General features: G+C 42.7%; 1 protein-coding gene across 1 annotated transcript; it reads left to right on the top strand.

The window, feature by feature from the left end:
* Positions 1–12,249: 12,249 nt before the first annotated feature.
* LOC311079739 (beta-1,3-galactosyltransferase 2-like) lies at positions 12,250–15,494 on the top strand. Its single transcript, XM_084109396.1, has 2 exons — positions 12,250–12,323; positions 12,984–15,494. Exons 1-2 carry the CDS (start codon positions 12,298–12,300, stop codon positions 14,038–14,040), a joined length of 1,083 nt encoding a protein of 360 aa, XP_083965522.1. The 5' UTR covers positions 12,250–12,297; the 3' UTR covers positions 14,041–15,494.
* Positions 15,495–16,012: the final 518 nt, after the last annotated feature.

Below are 16,012 nucleotides of genomic sequence, written 5' to 3'. Positions count from 1 at the left end.
TGACAATTCCTCATTTGTCCTTAAACCCTCATTGTGTTGCCTTTCAATTAAAAGATTTTGTTATGGGTGTGCTTGTTGTTCATTTGTCTTAAAAGTAGGCTATCATAAGATTTGTTTGTCAGCGGTGCATTAAGCTGTTCTTTAGTGCTGTTGATATCAGTCAACATTTTTAATCATCAGCAAATCAGTCATACAAATTATTTATTTAAAAAAAAGAAGAAAAAAAAGAAATAAAGCCCAATTTCAGTTAGTTGAGGTGGGAAGAATAATTGATAACTCAAACAATACATCGCAATATGGTTTCTTGTAATACATTTTCAATACCCTGGCACTAATGCAGATTGCAGCTTGCTTTACTGCATACCAAAACAAGTATTTCGGTTCGTTAACAGCTAAGAGTCAGTTTAATCAACTCTAGTATGTTATGTTTATGTTAAACTCGTGCGAGAGAGCGATTCAAAAGCATATAGAACTGTCTGTTCTCTAATCGCTCTCGCGGTACTTTGATAACATACACCGACCGGTCTGGGCAGCGCTGCTTTAAACAGTGAGCAACTTGAAGTGGACGCAACTTGAAGGGGCGTAACTTGAAGTGGGGCGTAACTTGAAGGGGCGTAACTTGAAGTGGGGCGTAACTTGAAGGGGCGTAACTTGAAGGGGCGTAACTTGAAGTGTGGCGTAACTTGAAGAGGGGCGTAACTTGAAGGGGCGTAACTTGAAGGGGCGTAACTTGAAGTCTTGCAGGATGCAGACAGACTCTATTGAAGCAATGACGTACATCCGAGTGAACGAGACGGAGGGAAGTTAGCGAGTGAAGGGCATGACAATTTTGGACTGGAACGCAGCATAGGCCTACATATGAAGTAGACTCGCTCCCTCGGCCAAAATCGAGGGAACGAGGGTCTGTCCATATAAACTTCCCTCGTCCACTTCACGAAGTGGAACGCACTTCAAAATGGCGGCGGGGATTCCCCCGAGGGGAAGAAGGCCTTAGAGAAGTTCGCAAGTGTGTGTCTAAAAGTGGACTGGAACGCAGCCTTATACTACGGGGCTGTCGAATGCTTGAATCTGATTGGTTGAAGAACGTTCTAAGGCGTGCAATTATTTTCAGGGAAACGCACATACAGCTAAAGTAGTGATTTAAGTTATTTCAAAGGTCCTTACAGCAAAATAACCAAAACACATAATGACACTTACCAAGCAAATAAATATATCAAACAATGAAAAACTGACAAATTATTAGCATGTTTTTTTGTTTTGTTTTTTTGGTGCTTTTTTTGTAAGAAAATTAAATTTTACTATGTACGGAAAGCACATAGTTTTCTTTCCACCACTTAAACGCGCACACACTTGCACACAGAAATGAAAAGTGTTTGGTTTTTATGGCTGTGACTGGGTCTGCTCGCTGAATGTGACTCACCTGCTTCAAATCAACTCATCTGGGGTGTGTTTCCCGTACAACGCTGTAACTCGCTGCTTCACTATCATAATACGATGCATCGTTTAAAGCTGCAGTCGGCAAGTCTGGCAGATTGGGTCGACTTAGCCAAAATTTTGAATGTTTACAACTCTCATGCCCCTCCCCCACTACCACCGAGCACCCTCCCATCGAGGTCGTGCTCGTGTGTGTACCTGATTTTCTGTGAACGCGTCCGTCTCTTCAGCATCAATCAACACCATGGACTCGGAGGTAGGCTGCCCTGGCTAGTCTATCCATAGATAGCAATAATAAGGAATTGGAAGCTTGTTAGTAGATTTTCTCTCTGCCATCACGCTTCGTGCAATCTTCAGGCGAACTTCAGGCGTGTCGTGTGCATGTGATATTGTAACGTGCGCGAGGGAGGGGGGATCTGTGGCGTGTGCACGACCTGTGATTGACAGTCAGATCTCACACCCCCCTGCGCTGATTGGACCCGATGATCCGGGAGCGGTGGATTTTTGCAAAACAAATAACATGCTCCAGGTGGAGTTAGAAGCTCGGGTTTTTTCTAAAACCACCTTATTTATGTTGTTCTGTCGGATTATAGTGTCGATTTCACTGAATATGATCAAAAAAATGTTGCCGACGGCAGCTTTAAGAAATCGTCACCATATTGTCGCAATTTGATCATTCAACCACGTTGGTTTATGATGACACGCACGTACGTGGTGGAGTAATAACTTATTTTAATGAAACTGTTTGAGATCGAATTAACGTTAGATATTTTGATATAAATTACAGACATGGCATCTGAAACATGACTTTCTCAGTTCGTGTAAATCCACTTAGGGTTCAGAGTATTTATTTTTTCCCGCAATAATTTCACGTCTAGTACAATTTTCTTGTTTTGTTTCAGTAATGTGACAACATGCCCCATAGGTGGGGTACATTGAAACATGACCATTTGACAACTAAAATGTTATCTGATCTAATCAAAAATTATACAATAAAAAATTTAAATATTTTCTCAATAAAATACTTTTTTTTTTTTTTTCAACACAGTGTGACAACATGCACTGCAAAAATGCTGTTCTTAGTATTGTTGTCTTGTTTCCAGTCCAAATATATATAAAAAAATCTTAAATCATGATGCATTTGCTAGATGAGTAAGATGACATTAGATATTATGTCCTGTTTCCCGGGGGAATTAATCAAAATTAAGTGAGTTGATGCTTAAAAAAAGCCATTTTGCTTGTTTTAAAGGTCCCATATTGTCAAAACTGAAATTTCCTGGCTTTTTCCATGATAACAGAGGTCTAGGGGCTATGTAATTGCCATATAAGTTTAAAAGCAGTCAATCCACAGACATGCACACAGCCTGCATAAAGTAGCTGTGCTTTTCATGAGCCGTTGTGACTTCTGTATAAATGTGATGTCAGAACTACTCAGTCACCGCCTTCAGTCTCACCCCGAGCACTGCCCACTGTCACAAAACTACATCATTGCACAGGCTTCCGAACAACATTAATTTAAGGGAACAGTGGCTAATGTTTTTTTATTCAGAAATACCACAGGAATTTAGTTCGACCTTAACCGTCTGTTCTGCACAGTTCACAAGTGACTGCTTCGTCAATCAGGCTCAACTCAACGCTGGTTTTTCAAAGAAGCTCCTCCTCAAAGATGCTGCAGTCCCTACAGTTCATAATTCTCTTACGAGAGGTTCTCTCGTATTGCGTAAGTTGCTTACGCTACGGGTAAAGTTCATCTTTTCTCGAGATCTGAAGCCAAAAATGATCCTTAATTTTGTATATATTGTCAACGCAGTGCGGCAGCCAGCAGACCATAGCAGGCTGAATCAGCGTGCTCATTGGCTGACCTGCGGCAACTGCAGCATCCTATCGGTGAGCCCTGCGTGACGTCTCGCCCTCCACGCGTCACAGCCTGCCAGAATGGGTGCGGCTTAGCGTATATTAGGAAGGGCTCAACAGGCTGAACTCTGATTTTCATTTCTTCAGCGAAGCTCTACGCATCGCTGGACTCTGAGAGAAGCTGCCGCCATTGAAACAAGCGACCAGCAAGCTTAGGACAGCGTCTGAGGATGCCGGTCGTCTTCGCCGCCTTCAGTCATCCGTGCCTGCTACGCTATCCGGTGTCATATATCCTTTTTCTGCTGTGTGTGTTCGCCGCTGCGACACACACTCTTCTTGTAAAAGAGAAATTTCCTACGAGGCGTTGTTTCAAATGCCTCGCACCTCTCACTTCCCGCTCTCTCTCCCTCTGTTCGAGCCGCGCAAACTGCGCCGTTCGCAAGGGATGTCAGAAGCGGACGGTCACGGGGCTAGCTTTCTTTACGATACAAGAAAGCTACCCCGCCCTCGCGCCCCGTTCGCGCGCGTCGCTGGAAATATCAATATTGCAGTAAACGAGCCTGTTATATTACATGCACGCCTGCAAACAAACGCCGATGCAAATGTGATGAACCCGTTCGCGTGCGTCACTCACCGGCGAAAGGAGGAAAGAGAGTGTTAGTCCCGCCGAGGCCAGCCTCCATTTCTAACACATTTCTCAGTCCCCTCTCAAGTTTAGGCGACTGGAAATATCTATATTGCAGTAAACGAGCCTGTTATAATACATGCACGCCTGCAAACAAACGCCGACACAGAACATGACGCTCTCTTATATGCTCGCGCTAACTGAAAGCTTATGTGTTTTCCCCCTGTGGCTCAGTGGCGAAATCTTAGGCTTTCACGCCAGAGACCCGTGTTCGAATCCTGGCTCTGGCGGCAGATTAAAATTATGCTGTTTGCTTCTCTGAGCTCGCGGCCAGCTTCTTACATACAGAAAGCGAACCCGCCTCTCGCACCCTCCCGCTCTCAGGATGGTGCTCGAGTATTTATGAGCGTCTAAACATATGAGCCTTCAAAGCATTTCGCTCTGTCAGTCCCCTTAAGAAGGCGACTGCAGATGTGTTTTTTGCAGCCACCGAGCGCGTTGTACAACCCGCTCGCCTGCACCCAAACACCGTTTCTACGGCAACCCAGAGAAATCTCATAAGAGTACAATTCTGGTTATCTGGCTCACGCCGATGGTGTCTTGAGTGTAGAAAATGTGCCCGCTTCCCAGTGTTCACCCCTACACACAAGCACGGTTCCCCCTGTGTCATTCACTCATGCAGAGCCCACTCTAGAGCTGGCATATGCCGCTCAAGTGTTGAATGTAGGAAATGTGCTCACACCTACACACTGCCCGCTCTGCTACACTTTTATCCCAGGGGATAAAACCTATAAAGCCGACACACAACGGCTATGTGTAAATCTTGTGTCCGCCCGTGAGCTCCCACGCTTACTGATAAACACAACACATCCGCTTTGTCAGTCCCCTTAAGAAAGGCTACTGCAGAAGTGTATTTGGCAGCCAACGAGCTGGGAATACTACCCGCTCGCCTGCACAAAACCGGCGTTTTCTCAAAAGGAGTGTAATGCCTGGGTATCCGGCTCACGCCGTTGGTGTTTTAAGTGTAGAAAATGTGCCCACGTCTCAGTGTTCACCCCTACACACAAGCACGATAACCCCCGTGTCTCTCACAGAGCCCACTCTCATAAAGCTGGCAAATGTCGCTCGAGTGTTAAATGTAGGAAATGTGCCCACGAACCTGTGCCCACACCTACTCACTGCCCGCTCTGGTACACGGCCAAAGTTACCTCTTACCGGTCACGTTATGAATGTAAGTCCTGTGCCCGCTCACGAGCACTCACACTTACTGACAAACACTTTACCCCCGGTGCTGCTCGCGCATCCCGGTTTTTCCCACAAAACGCTCCCCGTCCAAACCAACCGGGACATCGTGTGTAAAACGACCAGCCATCACTGTCAGCGAGCCGCCGTATTCAAGCACCGAGAGCGCGCCCTCCGTGGCCATGCCTCTGATTCAGGTTCTGCCCTTAGCTGTACATGCAGAAGCATGGGAAGCTATTCCAGGTGTGTCAGTATGGGTGCTGAGCACAGTATAGCAGGGCTATTCGTTGCAGTTCGCTCGCCGTCCCCCGCGCTTTCAAGCACAAACCAAGACAAGAGTGAATGGGGAAGTAGCACACCTACTTCGGGCAGAAATAGCGAAGCTTCTGTGCAAAGGGGCCATAGAACCGGTACCTCCTTCTCTGAGCGAGTCAGGCTTTTACAGCCGTTACTTCCTCGTGCCCAAGAAGGACGGAGCTCTCAGACCGATTTAGATCTTTGAACAAAGCTCTTATGAAAAGAACGTTCAAAATGCTCACAACCAGACAGATCCTCGCGCAGATTCGCCCGGGAGACGTCTGAAAGACGCTTATTTTCAGATTCAGATAATACCCCGTCACAGGCCATTCTTGAGATTCGCCTTCGACGGTCAGGTATATCAATACACCGTCCTGACGTTCGGCCTGTCTTTAGCACCCCGTACATTCACGAAGTGCATGGACACGGCTCTCGCTCCCCTGAGATGTCAGGGCATGCGGATTTTGAACTATCTGGACAATTGGCTGATTCTAGCACAGTCAGAGGAAGAACTTATTTCTCACAGAACAGTGCTTCTCAGCCACCTGGAAAGCCTGGGTCTCACGGTCAACTGGACCAAGAGCTCATTACTGCCCAGTCAGTCAGCCTCTTTTCTGGGTTTAGAACTGGACTCTGTGGCAATGACAGCCCGGCTGTCGACACAGCGTGCACGCCGTGTTCAACGCTTGGCCGCGTCTTTCCAGATGGGCAGCGCCGCACCTCTAAAAACATTTCAGAGGATGCTGGGTTGTATGGCATCAGCTGCAGCAGTGCTTCAGCTGGGTCTACTGCGTATGCGCCCGCTGCAACGCTGGTTGAACGCTCGAGTGCCTCACCGAGCCTGGGCGTCCGGCGGCATACGAATCAGAGTGACTCAGAGCTGCGTTTCAGCACTGAGACCCTGGTTAGCGGCCGACTGGTACCAGCGGGGAGTGACAATGGGAGCCATCTCGCACCAAAAAGTTATCTCGACAGACGCCTCCAACTTAGGTTGGGGCGCTCTTTTCGAGGGCAGACCGGTCTTTGGCCTGTGGTCAGACCAGGAGAAATGCCTCCATATAAACTGTTTGGAGATGATAGCGGTCGAGAACGCGATCAAACGTTTCCTCCCACACATACGGGGCCACCATGTTCTAGTCCGTTCGGACAACATGTCCGTGGTGTCCTACGTGAACCACCAGGGCGGTGTCAGATCCAGGAATCTCTGCAAACTGACAGAACGCCTTCTCGTGTGGGCTCATCACTCGTTGCGCTCGCTAAAGAGCCGCGCACGTACCGGGCCACATGAATGTCGGCCCAGACAGACTGTCCAGAGACAACATTCCCCCGGGAGAATGGTCTCTGCACCCTCAGACAGTCCAGTCACTGTGGCGCCTTTTCGGCAAAGCGGAAGTCGACCTTTTTGCGTCAAAAGACAACGCTCATTGCCTGAGATTCCTCTCGAAGAGCGAGGACGCGCTGGCCCAAACCTGGCCCAGCTGCCCGCTGTACGCTTTCCCTCCGATCTCACTGTTACCACAGGTAATCAAGAAGATCAGGGAAACGCGCCACTCAGTGCTCCTCGTAGCCCCGCGATGGGAGAACCAAACCTGGTTCCCAGAGCTGGTGAGGCTGTCGCACGTAGCCCCATGGCCGATCCCGGTGAGGAAAGACCTCTCCCAAGCCGGTGGATCAATTTGGCATCCCCATCCAGAGCGCTGGTCTCTGCATGCGTGGATAATCAACGGATGCCCGTTGCTTTGCCGGAAGGGGTCGTGAACATGATCACGCAGTCTAGAGCTCCTTCTACGAGAAGACTCTACGCGTCTAAATGGTCAGTGTTCTCCAAATGGTGCGCTACAAAGAGCCTGGATCCACGCACGTGTGGGGTTTCGTGGATGCTTTCCTTCCTTCAAGAGCTGTTGGACAAGGGCAGGTCCCCTTCCACGCTCAAAGTGTACGTTGCGGCTATTGCAGCGTTCACAGAGTCAACGCGCAGCCGTGCGATAGGAAGGAACGAGCTCATCATCCGCTTCCTTAGAGGAGCCAGGAGGATGAACCCCCCCGCGGCCCCTCTCGGTTCCTATTTGGGATCTTTCTTTGGTCCTAGAGGCCATGAAAGCGTTTCCCTTTGAACCGTTAGAATCCGTGGATCTGAAATACCTCTCGCTCAAGACCGTTTTCTGATAGCTCTGTCTTCAGTAAAACGTGTGGGGGATCTACACGCACGATACACATCTGTTAGCCCCGCATGTCTCGAGTTCGGACCAAATGACTCTAAAGTTATCCTCAAACCGAGACATGGTTACGTCCCCAAGGCGATTGGCACTCCCTTTAGGGTGCAGATCATCTCCCTATCGGCTCTGCCAGCATCCGATAGCGAGGACAGTGATAACCTCCTATGCCCCGTCAGGGCGCTGAGAGTTTACATCACGCGCTCCGCCGCCTTCAGGCGTTCTGAGCAGCTCTTTGTTTCGTTTGGCGGGCGCACCAAGGGTCTCGCCGCCTCGGAACATAGCCTATCCAGATGGATAGCGGACGCTATCGCAGCAGCTTATGCGTCAAAACACCTGCAGTGCCCTACGGGCATCAGAGCCCATTCCACGAGAGGCATGGCTTCATCGTGGGCTTGGTCCAGCGGGATTTCTATCCACGACATTTGTATGGCGGCAGGCTGGGCCTCCCCCTCTAAAATTCGTGAGGTTTTATAACCTGGAAGTTCCCGCCTTGCAGGCTAAACTTTTATCAGTCTAAGTGATGTGTATGTTCTGCCCAGTTTTCATGCGCAGACTACTTCATGTACTACTAGCTCTTCTGGTTGAGCTGCACTAGGGATGAGACTCTCTATATATAGACCGGCGGAGCCACTCTGTATTTCCCAGTCATATGCTTGTGCACTTGCGCTGGCCCGCGTTGCTGGCCGCCTATTCTCTTACAGCTGCACAAGAGGGTGATACTCTCTATACATAGACCGGCGGAGCCGCTCTATTTTTTTTCCCTATGATGTGCTTATGTACTTGTGCTGGCCCGCATTGCTGGCTGCCTGTTCCCGCATGTTGTGTTCCCCGGGATTCCCCGGGACTGCAGTGGATGCTCGGCGCGCACGGCGTTGACAAGGGGTTCCCGTAGCGTAAGCAACTTATGCAATACGAGAGAACCTCTCGTAAGAGAACGTACTCGGTTACCTAACGTAACCTCGGTTCTCTCTAGAAGAGGGAACGAGTATTGCATAACCTGCCGTGCTCGCGCCACGAGCTTATTCGCTTCAGTCAATGAAAACCAGAGTTCAGCCTGTTGAGCCCTTCCTAATATACACTAAGCCGCACCCATTCTGGCGGGCTGTGACGTGTGGAGGGCGCGATGTCACGCAGGGCTCACCGATAGGCTGCTGCAGTTGCCGCAGGTCAGCCAATGAGCACGCTGATTCAGCCTGCTATGGTCTGCTGGCTGCCGCACTGCGTTGACAATATATACAAAATTAAGGATAATTTTTGGCTTCAGATCTCGAGAAAAGATGAACTTTACCCGTAGCGTAAGCAACTTACGCAATACTCGTTCCCTCTTCTAGAGAGAACCGAGGATACGTTAGGTAACCGAGTACGTTTTACAAGTTTACCTTGGGCGTCAATTGCAGCATGTTCTCGCCTTCTGTGGGCATCCTTGCACATTTACCACAAGTAGGCTACATTGCAAAAAAGTAACATTGTAAAAGAAATTGTAGCACGTCAACTGAAAGCAATAGTTATAGCTTACTGCATTGGTGTCTGTCTGCTAACGTTACATATTATAAAGCAGTTAAGTGTTTCACAATCAATACATATTTTGGAGATTTAAATCGAATTTGACAAAAAAAAAAAAGTCTGAGTTTGTTTAAAGACCGTTTAAATTAGCGTTAACGTTAAATCTGCATGCAGCATTGATGTAATGTTAATGGTAATTATAAAACTCTTACAATAACGCCGAAAGTAAGGAGGTGGTTGTTTGTCTCCTGTCGTCGCCGATTCGGGGTCTGAGTCTGGCTCGAACATAAGGCCGGATAACATTTCCCTCAGCAATGTCCATCATTACAGGTGTTTTATTTTATCACCAAGCCACAGCAGGCTACAGCATACGGGTCATTCTACAGAAACGTACACTTTTGGTATGGCAAGATGTCTTAAAATTGATTTCTTTTTCTAACATTTAAACTTACAACACATTATTAGATTACCCTTTGACTTTATGAATACGCATAAATGACAGCTTAATGATTTTTTATATTTTTTTGTGCATTTATTTAAAGACCGCATGTACCATTTTTTGGCAATATTAAAGTTTTTATGAAATATTATTTCAAATTTTTTTCAGCACATGTAGTCAGAGTTACCGAAAAATAATAATAATGCAGCAAATAAGGAGATTATGTTTTATTTATTTTAATCAGGTTTGTTAAAAGTGTGCTTGAATGAGGTTAGTTCATTTGCGCAACCATGTGTTTGCTATAACAATGAAAATATTTGAAAACCAGTTAAAATCAAGTAATGATGCAATCCTTTAAATCTTAACTTTTGAGTTTAGCAGAATTAAATGGATGCAAAATTATTATGTCACATGTGATATTGCATTTAATGAAAAAAGACAGTAACACCAGTGACACAATGAATCACCAATGACATACATAAGACCAAAGATCCTTATTCTTCAACTATAATTAAGTAGATGAGACTAAATTGTTACATTTGGCATATAATCTAAATTAATAGCTTTGAATAAAGTTTATCTATAAATGGGAGTCACTGATGTTACTGGTGTTACTCATAAGAAAGGTGACACCAGTGACAGTAACACCAGTGACAATTTTCATGAAAAATTCATTTTACAAAATGGCCGCTGCAAGGTATCAAACCACATCTTGTCAATCATGGTATACTAACTAAATTAAGTAGTTTAATCCATTTGTATTCTATTTTTTTTTTTTTTTTTTTTTTTACAATTACCTAACAATAAAGTAGGTCATACAAGTGAGTTTAACTAAAAGCTTCATATGAAATCATGAGATAAATGAGAAGATTTCTGATAACTGAAAAGAGACAGTGGATCTACCATGGGCTTTTCTTCATAGAAATTCAGGAAATTGGAAGAAGGAAGTCAAGTGATGTCATCAGTGTGATTTTTATTTCAAAATAAGAGATTTTTGTTTAATGGTAACACCAGTGACACAACTCCAGTGACCACTACTTTCATTATAAATTTTATAATATTTATTCTGCATTTTGTTTTTTTATATCATTTACATAATATATTTGATAGTTATATACACATTATTGTATTTTAAATGATGTAAAAACCTGTTATTGACCTCAAAATAAAGCATTTTCCCTCTGTACATGACTGTGGGGACGAGCACTTCTGTGGTGCTTGGAATTCTATATAATTAATACAAATCAAATATTGCCACATTGATGGCTTAAGAAGGTGTAATTGTTCAAATAACATTGTTTTATTTTAAAATGTAAAGAAATTGTAACCCTAAAGTGTTTTTTTTAAGTGTAACATTTCTGTTTCTGTTAGGCTAGGGACAGAAAAATGGACATTTCCATAGAATGACCCGACATGACCCAAGTTACCTGTGGTTAGCCTGGCCATGCATCGCTCAGAAAACAACAGGCCAATCAGAAGAGAGGTTCGTGAATATTAATTAGACAGGCCAAAATCGACCTGTTCTTAGCAGAGCTCCTGAGAAAGAAGCTGTAAAAATATATTGGGATGGTTTTTGGTACTTATACCGCAAATATATATTCTTAAGGACATCACAACCTAAAATAAATCTTCAGAAAGGTGTACAATAACTCACTTAATTATGATTTATTTCCCCAAAAAAACAAGGCTTAATATCTTATGTCATTTTACTACTTTAGAAAATGGGATCTTGATTTAAGAAATGTTTGATATTTGAACTGGAAACAAGACAAAAATACTAAGTAAGAAAAGTATTTTTTGCAGTGTGCCCCACCTGCACAACTGGGATTTAAACCCGGCTAGTGTCTTCTGCTGGTTAGATCAGCATTAAAGAACTATCTCAACTGTTAAATAAGATATAAGATTAAAATAATAGCAGATGTTTCTAAAGATTTTTCAAAAAAATACTTAAGAAATTTACTTTTGCTATGGTTAAATAAATGTTCAGTGATATCCTCCAAAGATTTCTGAATTTTGGCCCATTTTTTCTCTATATAGTGTTGATATGGCAACTAGTAAATACATTAAGCTTCATCATGCTGGCATGTGTGGAAGTATTTAAAACTAGCGTGTTACAACTAGCCCGCATTAGTTTGTGCCAGCTCCCCTGAATCAAACCGTACAGGAACATGTTAAATAAGGACTGATTAACAGAAAAGCAAACTGACTAAATTTAGGCAGGTAAAACAGGAACAGAAGATAAACAGAAGATGACATTAACTAAGATAAACATCTGAATAACATGAAGCCATTCACTGACTTATAAACTGGCCAACAAGTTAGTATAATTAAAGATATTGGATTAATTTAAGTCATGCTAAGAGATTTTGAAAGCAGAGTAATTTAAATAAATAAAGCCCAGTCATTGTACTCTGGTTGTGTTTATGTAAAGCACAAAATGGGGTTTCAAAAGACACACCTATGTTTACATGTAGCCAATATGTTTACTATATAGGCTCGAGTTTTTTTGCTTCTGTCATATCAGAATGGTCAGTGTTGGTCGCTTATTGTCTGTGATGTGACAAAGGGGTGGAACTGGATATGTAAAACAAAGAAAAAGGTTTGACTTTAAACGTACTTGACACTCGCCAAGCCAGTTTGTCGTGGAATAGCAGAGATGAAAATGCATCTGAAATAACAGCAGAAACATGATGGAAGTCAGTGAAGAACGACGGTAAAGTACCAGTGCGACATTATTAGACTGATGTGTTTAATTGTTTTAATTTTTGTATTGAAATTGTGATGGCATAAATTACTTTCTGTTATAATCCATATTGTAGCAAATGTACTGTTAATGATTCATATTAATGATGTGCAAAATTTGAAATCTTTTCAGAAGTGCCATTTGGATTTAGATGAGAACAATTAGTTGGTAACACTTTACTATAAGGTTTCATTAGTTAACATGAACTAATGATGAACTGCACTTCTATAGCATTTATCAATCTTTGTTAATGTTAGTTTCAACATTTACTAATACGTAAAAATAAAAACTGTTTATTGATTTAAACATTGTTAAAAATCAAAGGTTGTATTTGTTAACATTAGTGCACTGTGAACTAACATGAACTAACAGCTGTATTTGTATTAACTAATGCTATTAATACTGTAACAAATGTATTGATCATTGTTAGTTCATGTTAATTAATACATTAATGTTAACAAATGAAACCTTATTGTAAAGTGTTACAAATTTATACAGCTTGTAAAATATTAAAATCTAAATTTTTGATGCTTTTACTGGAAACCTCATTAGGAATACCTGTGTATTAAGTTTATTTATCTGAATGCATTGTTACATAGACATGCCAAAAGACTCGTTTTCTCTTTTTAGTCAAGTGCAAACAAATGGCGGATGCAGATTTCATCGTTCATTTGTTATGTTCACCATTTTGCTGATCCTGTCGCTGTGTTACTACATCGTCGTCTATGAAAACTCAGAAACCTGGACAGCAGCTGTTAGACTATTTCTTCCAGAGACATTTCACAATAAGACGACCAAAGTTTCTCTGACTACAGTATCGAGAGGGATTTCTGCTGAACCATGGAAGCCTCCAGAACCATATTATGTGGCTTACCCAAGCAATTATAGTTTTGTTATTAATGAGCTGGAGAAGTGCCAGAAGGAAAATACTTTCCTGGTGTTAATAGTACCAGTAGCTCCAGGAAACCTGGCCGCTCGGGACGCCGTCCGTTCAACGTGGGGTACGGAGAGGTCAGTCGCGGACAAGATAATAAGTTTACTATTTCTGATCGGTCTGCCAACTTCACAAGACAGCGAAAAGCTTCAAGAGGATTTGTTGCAGGAAAGCGAGAAATATCATGACATTTTACAAAGTAATTTCTGGGACAGTTACTACAATCTCACCATTAAGACAGTGGTAATGCTAGAATGGCTTTCTGCTTATTGTCAGAATGCGTCCTACGCGATGAAGATCGACTCGGATATATTTCTCAATGTGAAAAACTTAGTGAATATGCTTCTGCCGGCACCAAAGCAGAACTATATGACTGGACTTGTGGTTAGGAATGCAATGGTTTTGAGAAACCCCCATTCTAAATGGTATCTCCCAAAAATGGTTTATTCCCCGGCTTTCTATCCTCCCTATGTTGTGGGTTTAGCATATGTGTTTTCTCTGGACTTGTCAGGAAAACTTGTTGAAGCAGCACAAATTGTCAAACCGGTTTACATAGAGGACGTGTATGTAGGCCTGTGCATGAATCATTTAGGAATTGCTTTGACTGATCCACCTGATGGAAGCCTATTCAATGTCTTCCCTGTGGATTATAACCGTTGTCGCTATTCGAAACTCATCGCCACAACGACACGAAGCTTATATAACCAGGTTCACTTTTGGAGGGACTTACAGACACCTGGTCCTTATTGCTAACAACAAAAAAGCTGAATTTGTGTAATGGTTACATGACTTACAGTCAAACCAAAAAGTATTCAGACACCAGTAATAATTTGTTATTTTTTTTTTACTAGTGGGTGCAGGATACTAGTTCATTTATGTAAGTGAGGATAGCAAAATAAAGTAAACTGTGACATATTATACCCAAATATTCTTCATACAGTGACTACCAATACATTTTTTTTTTTTTAAATTGGACCAAAACTTATTCAGACACTTTGACATAAACATGTTTTGCTGATGTGTTTTTTCTCTAATTGCTAATGCGACCTTTTTACACCACAGACTGAACAAAATTAAGCTTTGCTTGGTAATAATGTAATAATGTGAGAAATGTTGAAGGTGTCTGAATACATTTTGGTTTGACTGTACATGTCACCAACAAAGCTTGCCGGTCATTTGTCATGAATGAAACACCAAAAACACAAAACCTAGGTTCATTAAGAGTCAGATCTAAGATGAGGAACAGCCAAATAAACGATTTAAGACCAAGATTAATTAAATAGGATTTAAACGACTAAAAAAAAGAAAGTAAATCACTTGAACTGGACTAACAAAAGTAACTTTTTTCAGTATTTTTTTGTTTTGTTGCTGTGCTGTTACATATGCAGTTGTTTATAATAACTTTTTAATGCATAATGACCAGAACTATAATGTCCGTTTTAATAAAAGACATTTTATCAAGCGTAGCGTCAGTTCTGGCAGGTCACGCTAGTCAAGCTCGCATCAACTGACCCTCAGCTGATCCACATCTACCTATAGGAATACGACGCCTATCACCATATACATATATAAGCTCCAGTATTATCAGCAGCGATCGCGTTTCTCAGGAGCTCATTACCCTCCTCCATCCCCAGCTCCTCATCTCGCCCAGTCAGGATTTGACATTCTGATTCCCCTTGAATCAGAATAATTATTGAATAATGTTGTACTTTAAAATCTTGAATTAAATGCAAATTTTCATGTTGGTTCTGTTCTGTTTACCCCAAGGGGGGTTATTGCTGCTCTCCTGCTCTTATCCATGCTAGGCTGCATGGATGCACAGGGAGTTCTTGCCCAGAACGGAACCATACCGCCAATCCAAACTGTATGCTAATTGTCAATCATATTTGACGGTAGTGGTCCTGACAGAAATCAATATTTTGTCATAAATGACAGCTCATCGTTCCTACATTCTTATTTCAGAATCAAGGGCCTGGGCTGCGTTTCTCAAAAGCATCGTGAGCCAAGTTGATCGTAGAGACCATTGTTGGCCAACGATGCATTTGAGAAATGGAGCCCAAGTCAGCTAGTCAAAAAATAAATAAATAAAAATCTACTGTATGTAAAGAAGAGGTCATAGATAGGCTAAGATATTTGTTAAACTAAATGTATTGCTATGGTTTTTGAAAGATTGAAAGAGTGATGGAATTAATAAAGCTTTAAATGGCTGCAGTCTTTAAAGTGTGTGTTTATATTTTAGTTATATTGTGTAAATCTTTAAGGGGGAAATGCATGTAAATTAGTAAATAAATCTGCCACGGAAACTAAAAACATTTTATAGGATTCTTCATTGGTGTTTCAACTCTTTGATAATAAGTCCCATTTAATGCTAATTGCAGACCAACAAATTTACACACATAAATGTTTTTATGGCTATAAAATCTGCACTTTTAAAAATAAAGGTTCCAAAAGGGTTTTTTAGCAGCGATTATGTAGTAGAACCATTTTGGTTCCCCAAAGAACCTTTCAGTTCTTAAAAGAAGAACATAAAAAACCCCCCAAAAAACCCCCAACTTTTGCAGGTTGGAAAGGTTCCTATAGCCGCTTTCCGACCGGAGGAACCTTTTCACAGTTCCTAGAACTATTGGCTAAAGTACCCGGATGTCGGCGTGTTCGCGCCGCAGGAACTAGGAACGATTTTAGTTCTAGGAACTCCATTTGGAGGAACTAATTTAGGTCCTACTTC

Source organism: Abramis brama, assembly GCF_963993115.1.
Source record: "Abramis brama genome assembly, chromosome: 3".
Classification (NCBI taxonomy): domain Eukaryota; kingdom Metazoa; phylum Chordata; class Actinopteri; order Cypriniformes; family Leuciscidae; genus Abramis; species Abramis brama.
The sequence above is the reverse complement of the archived record's forward strand: the minus strand, read 5'-3'. Positions and strand labels throughout refer to the sequence as shown.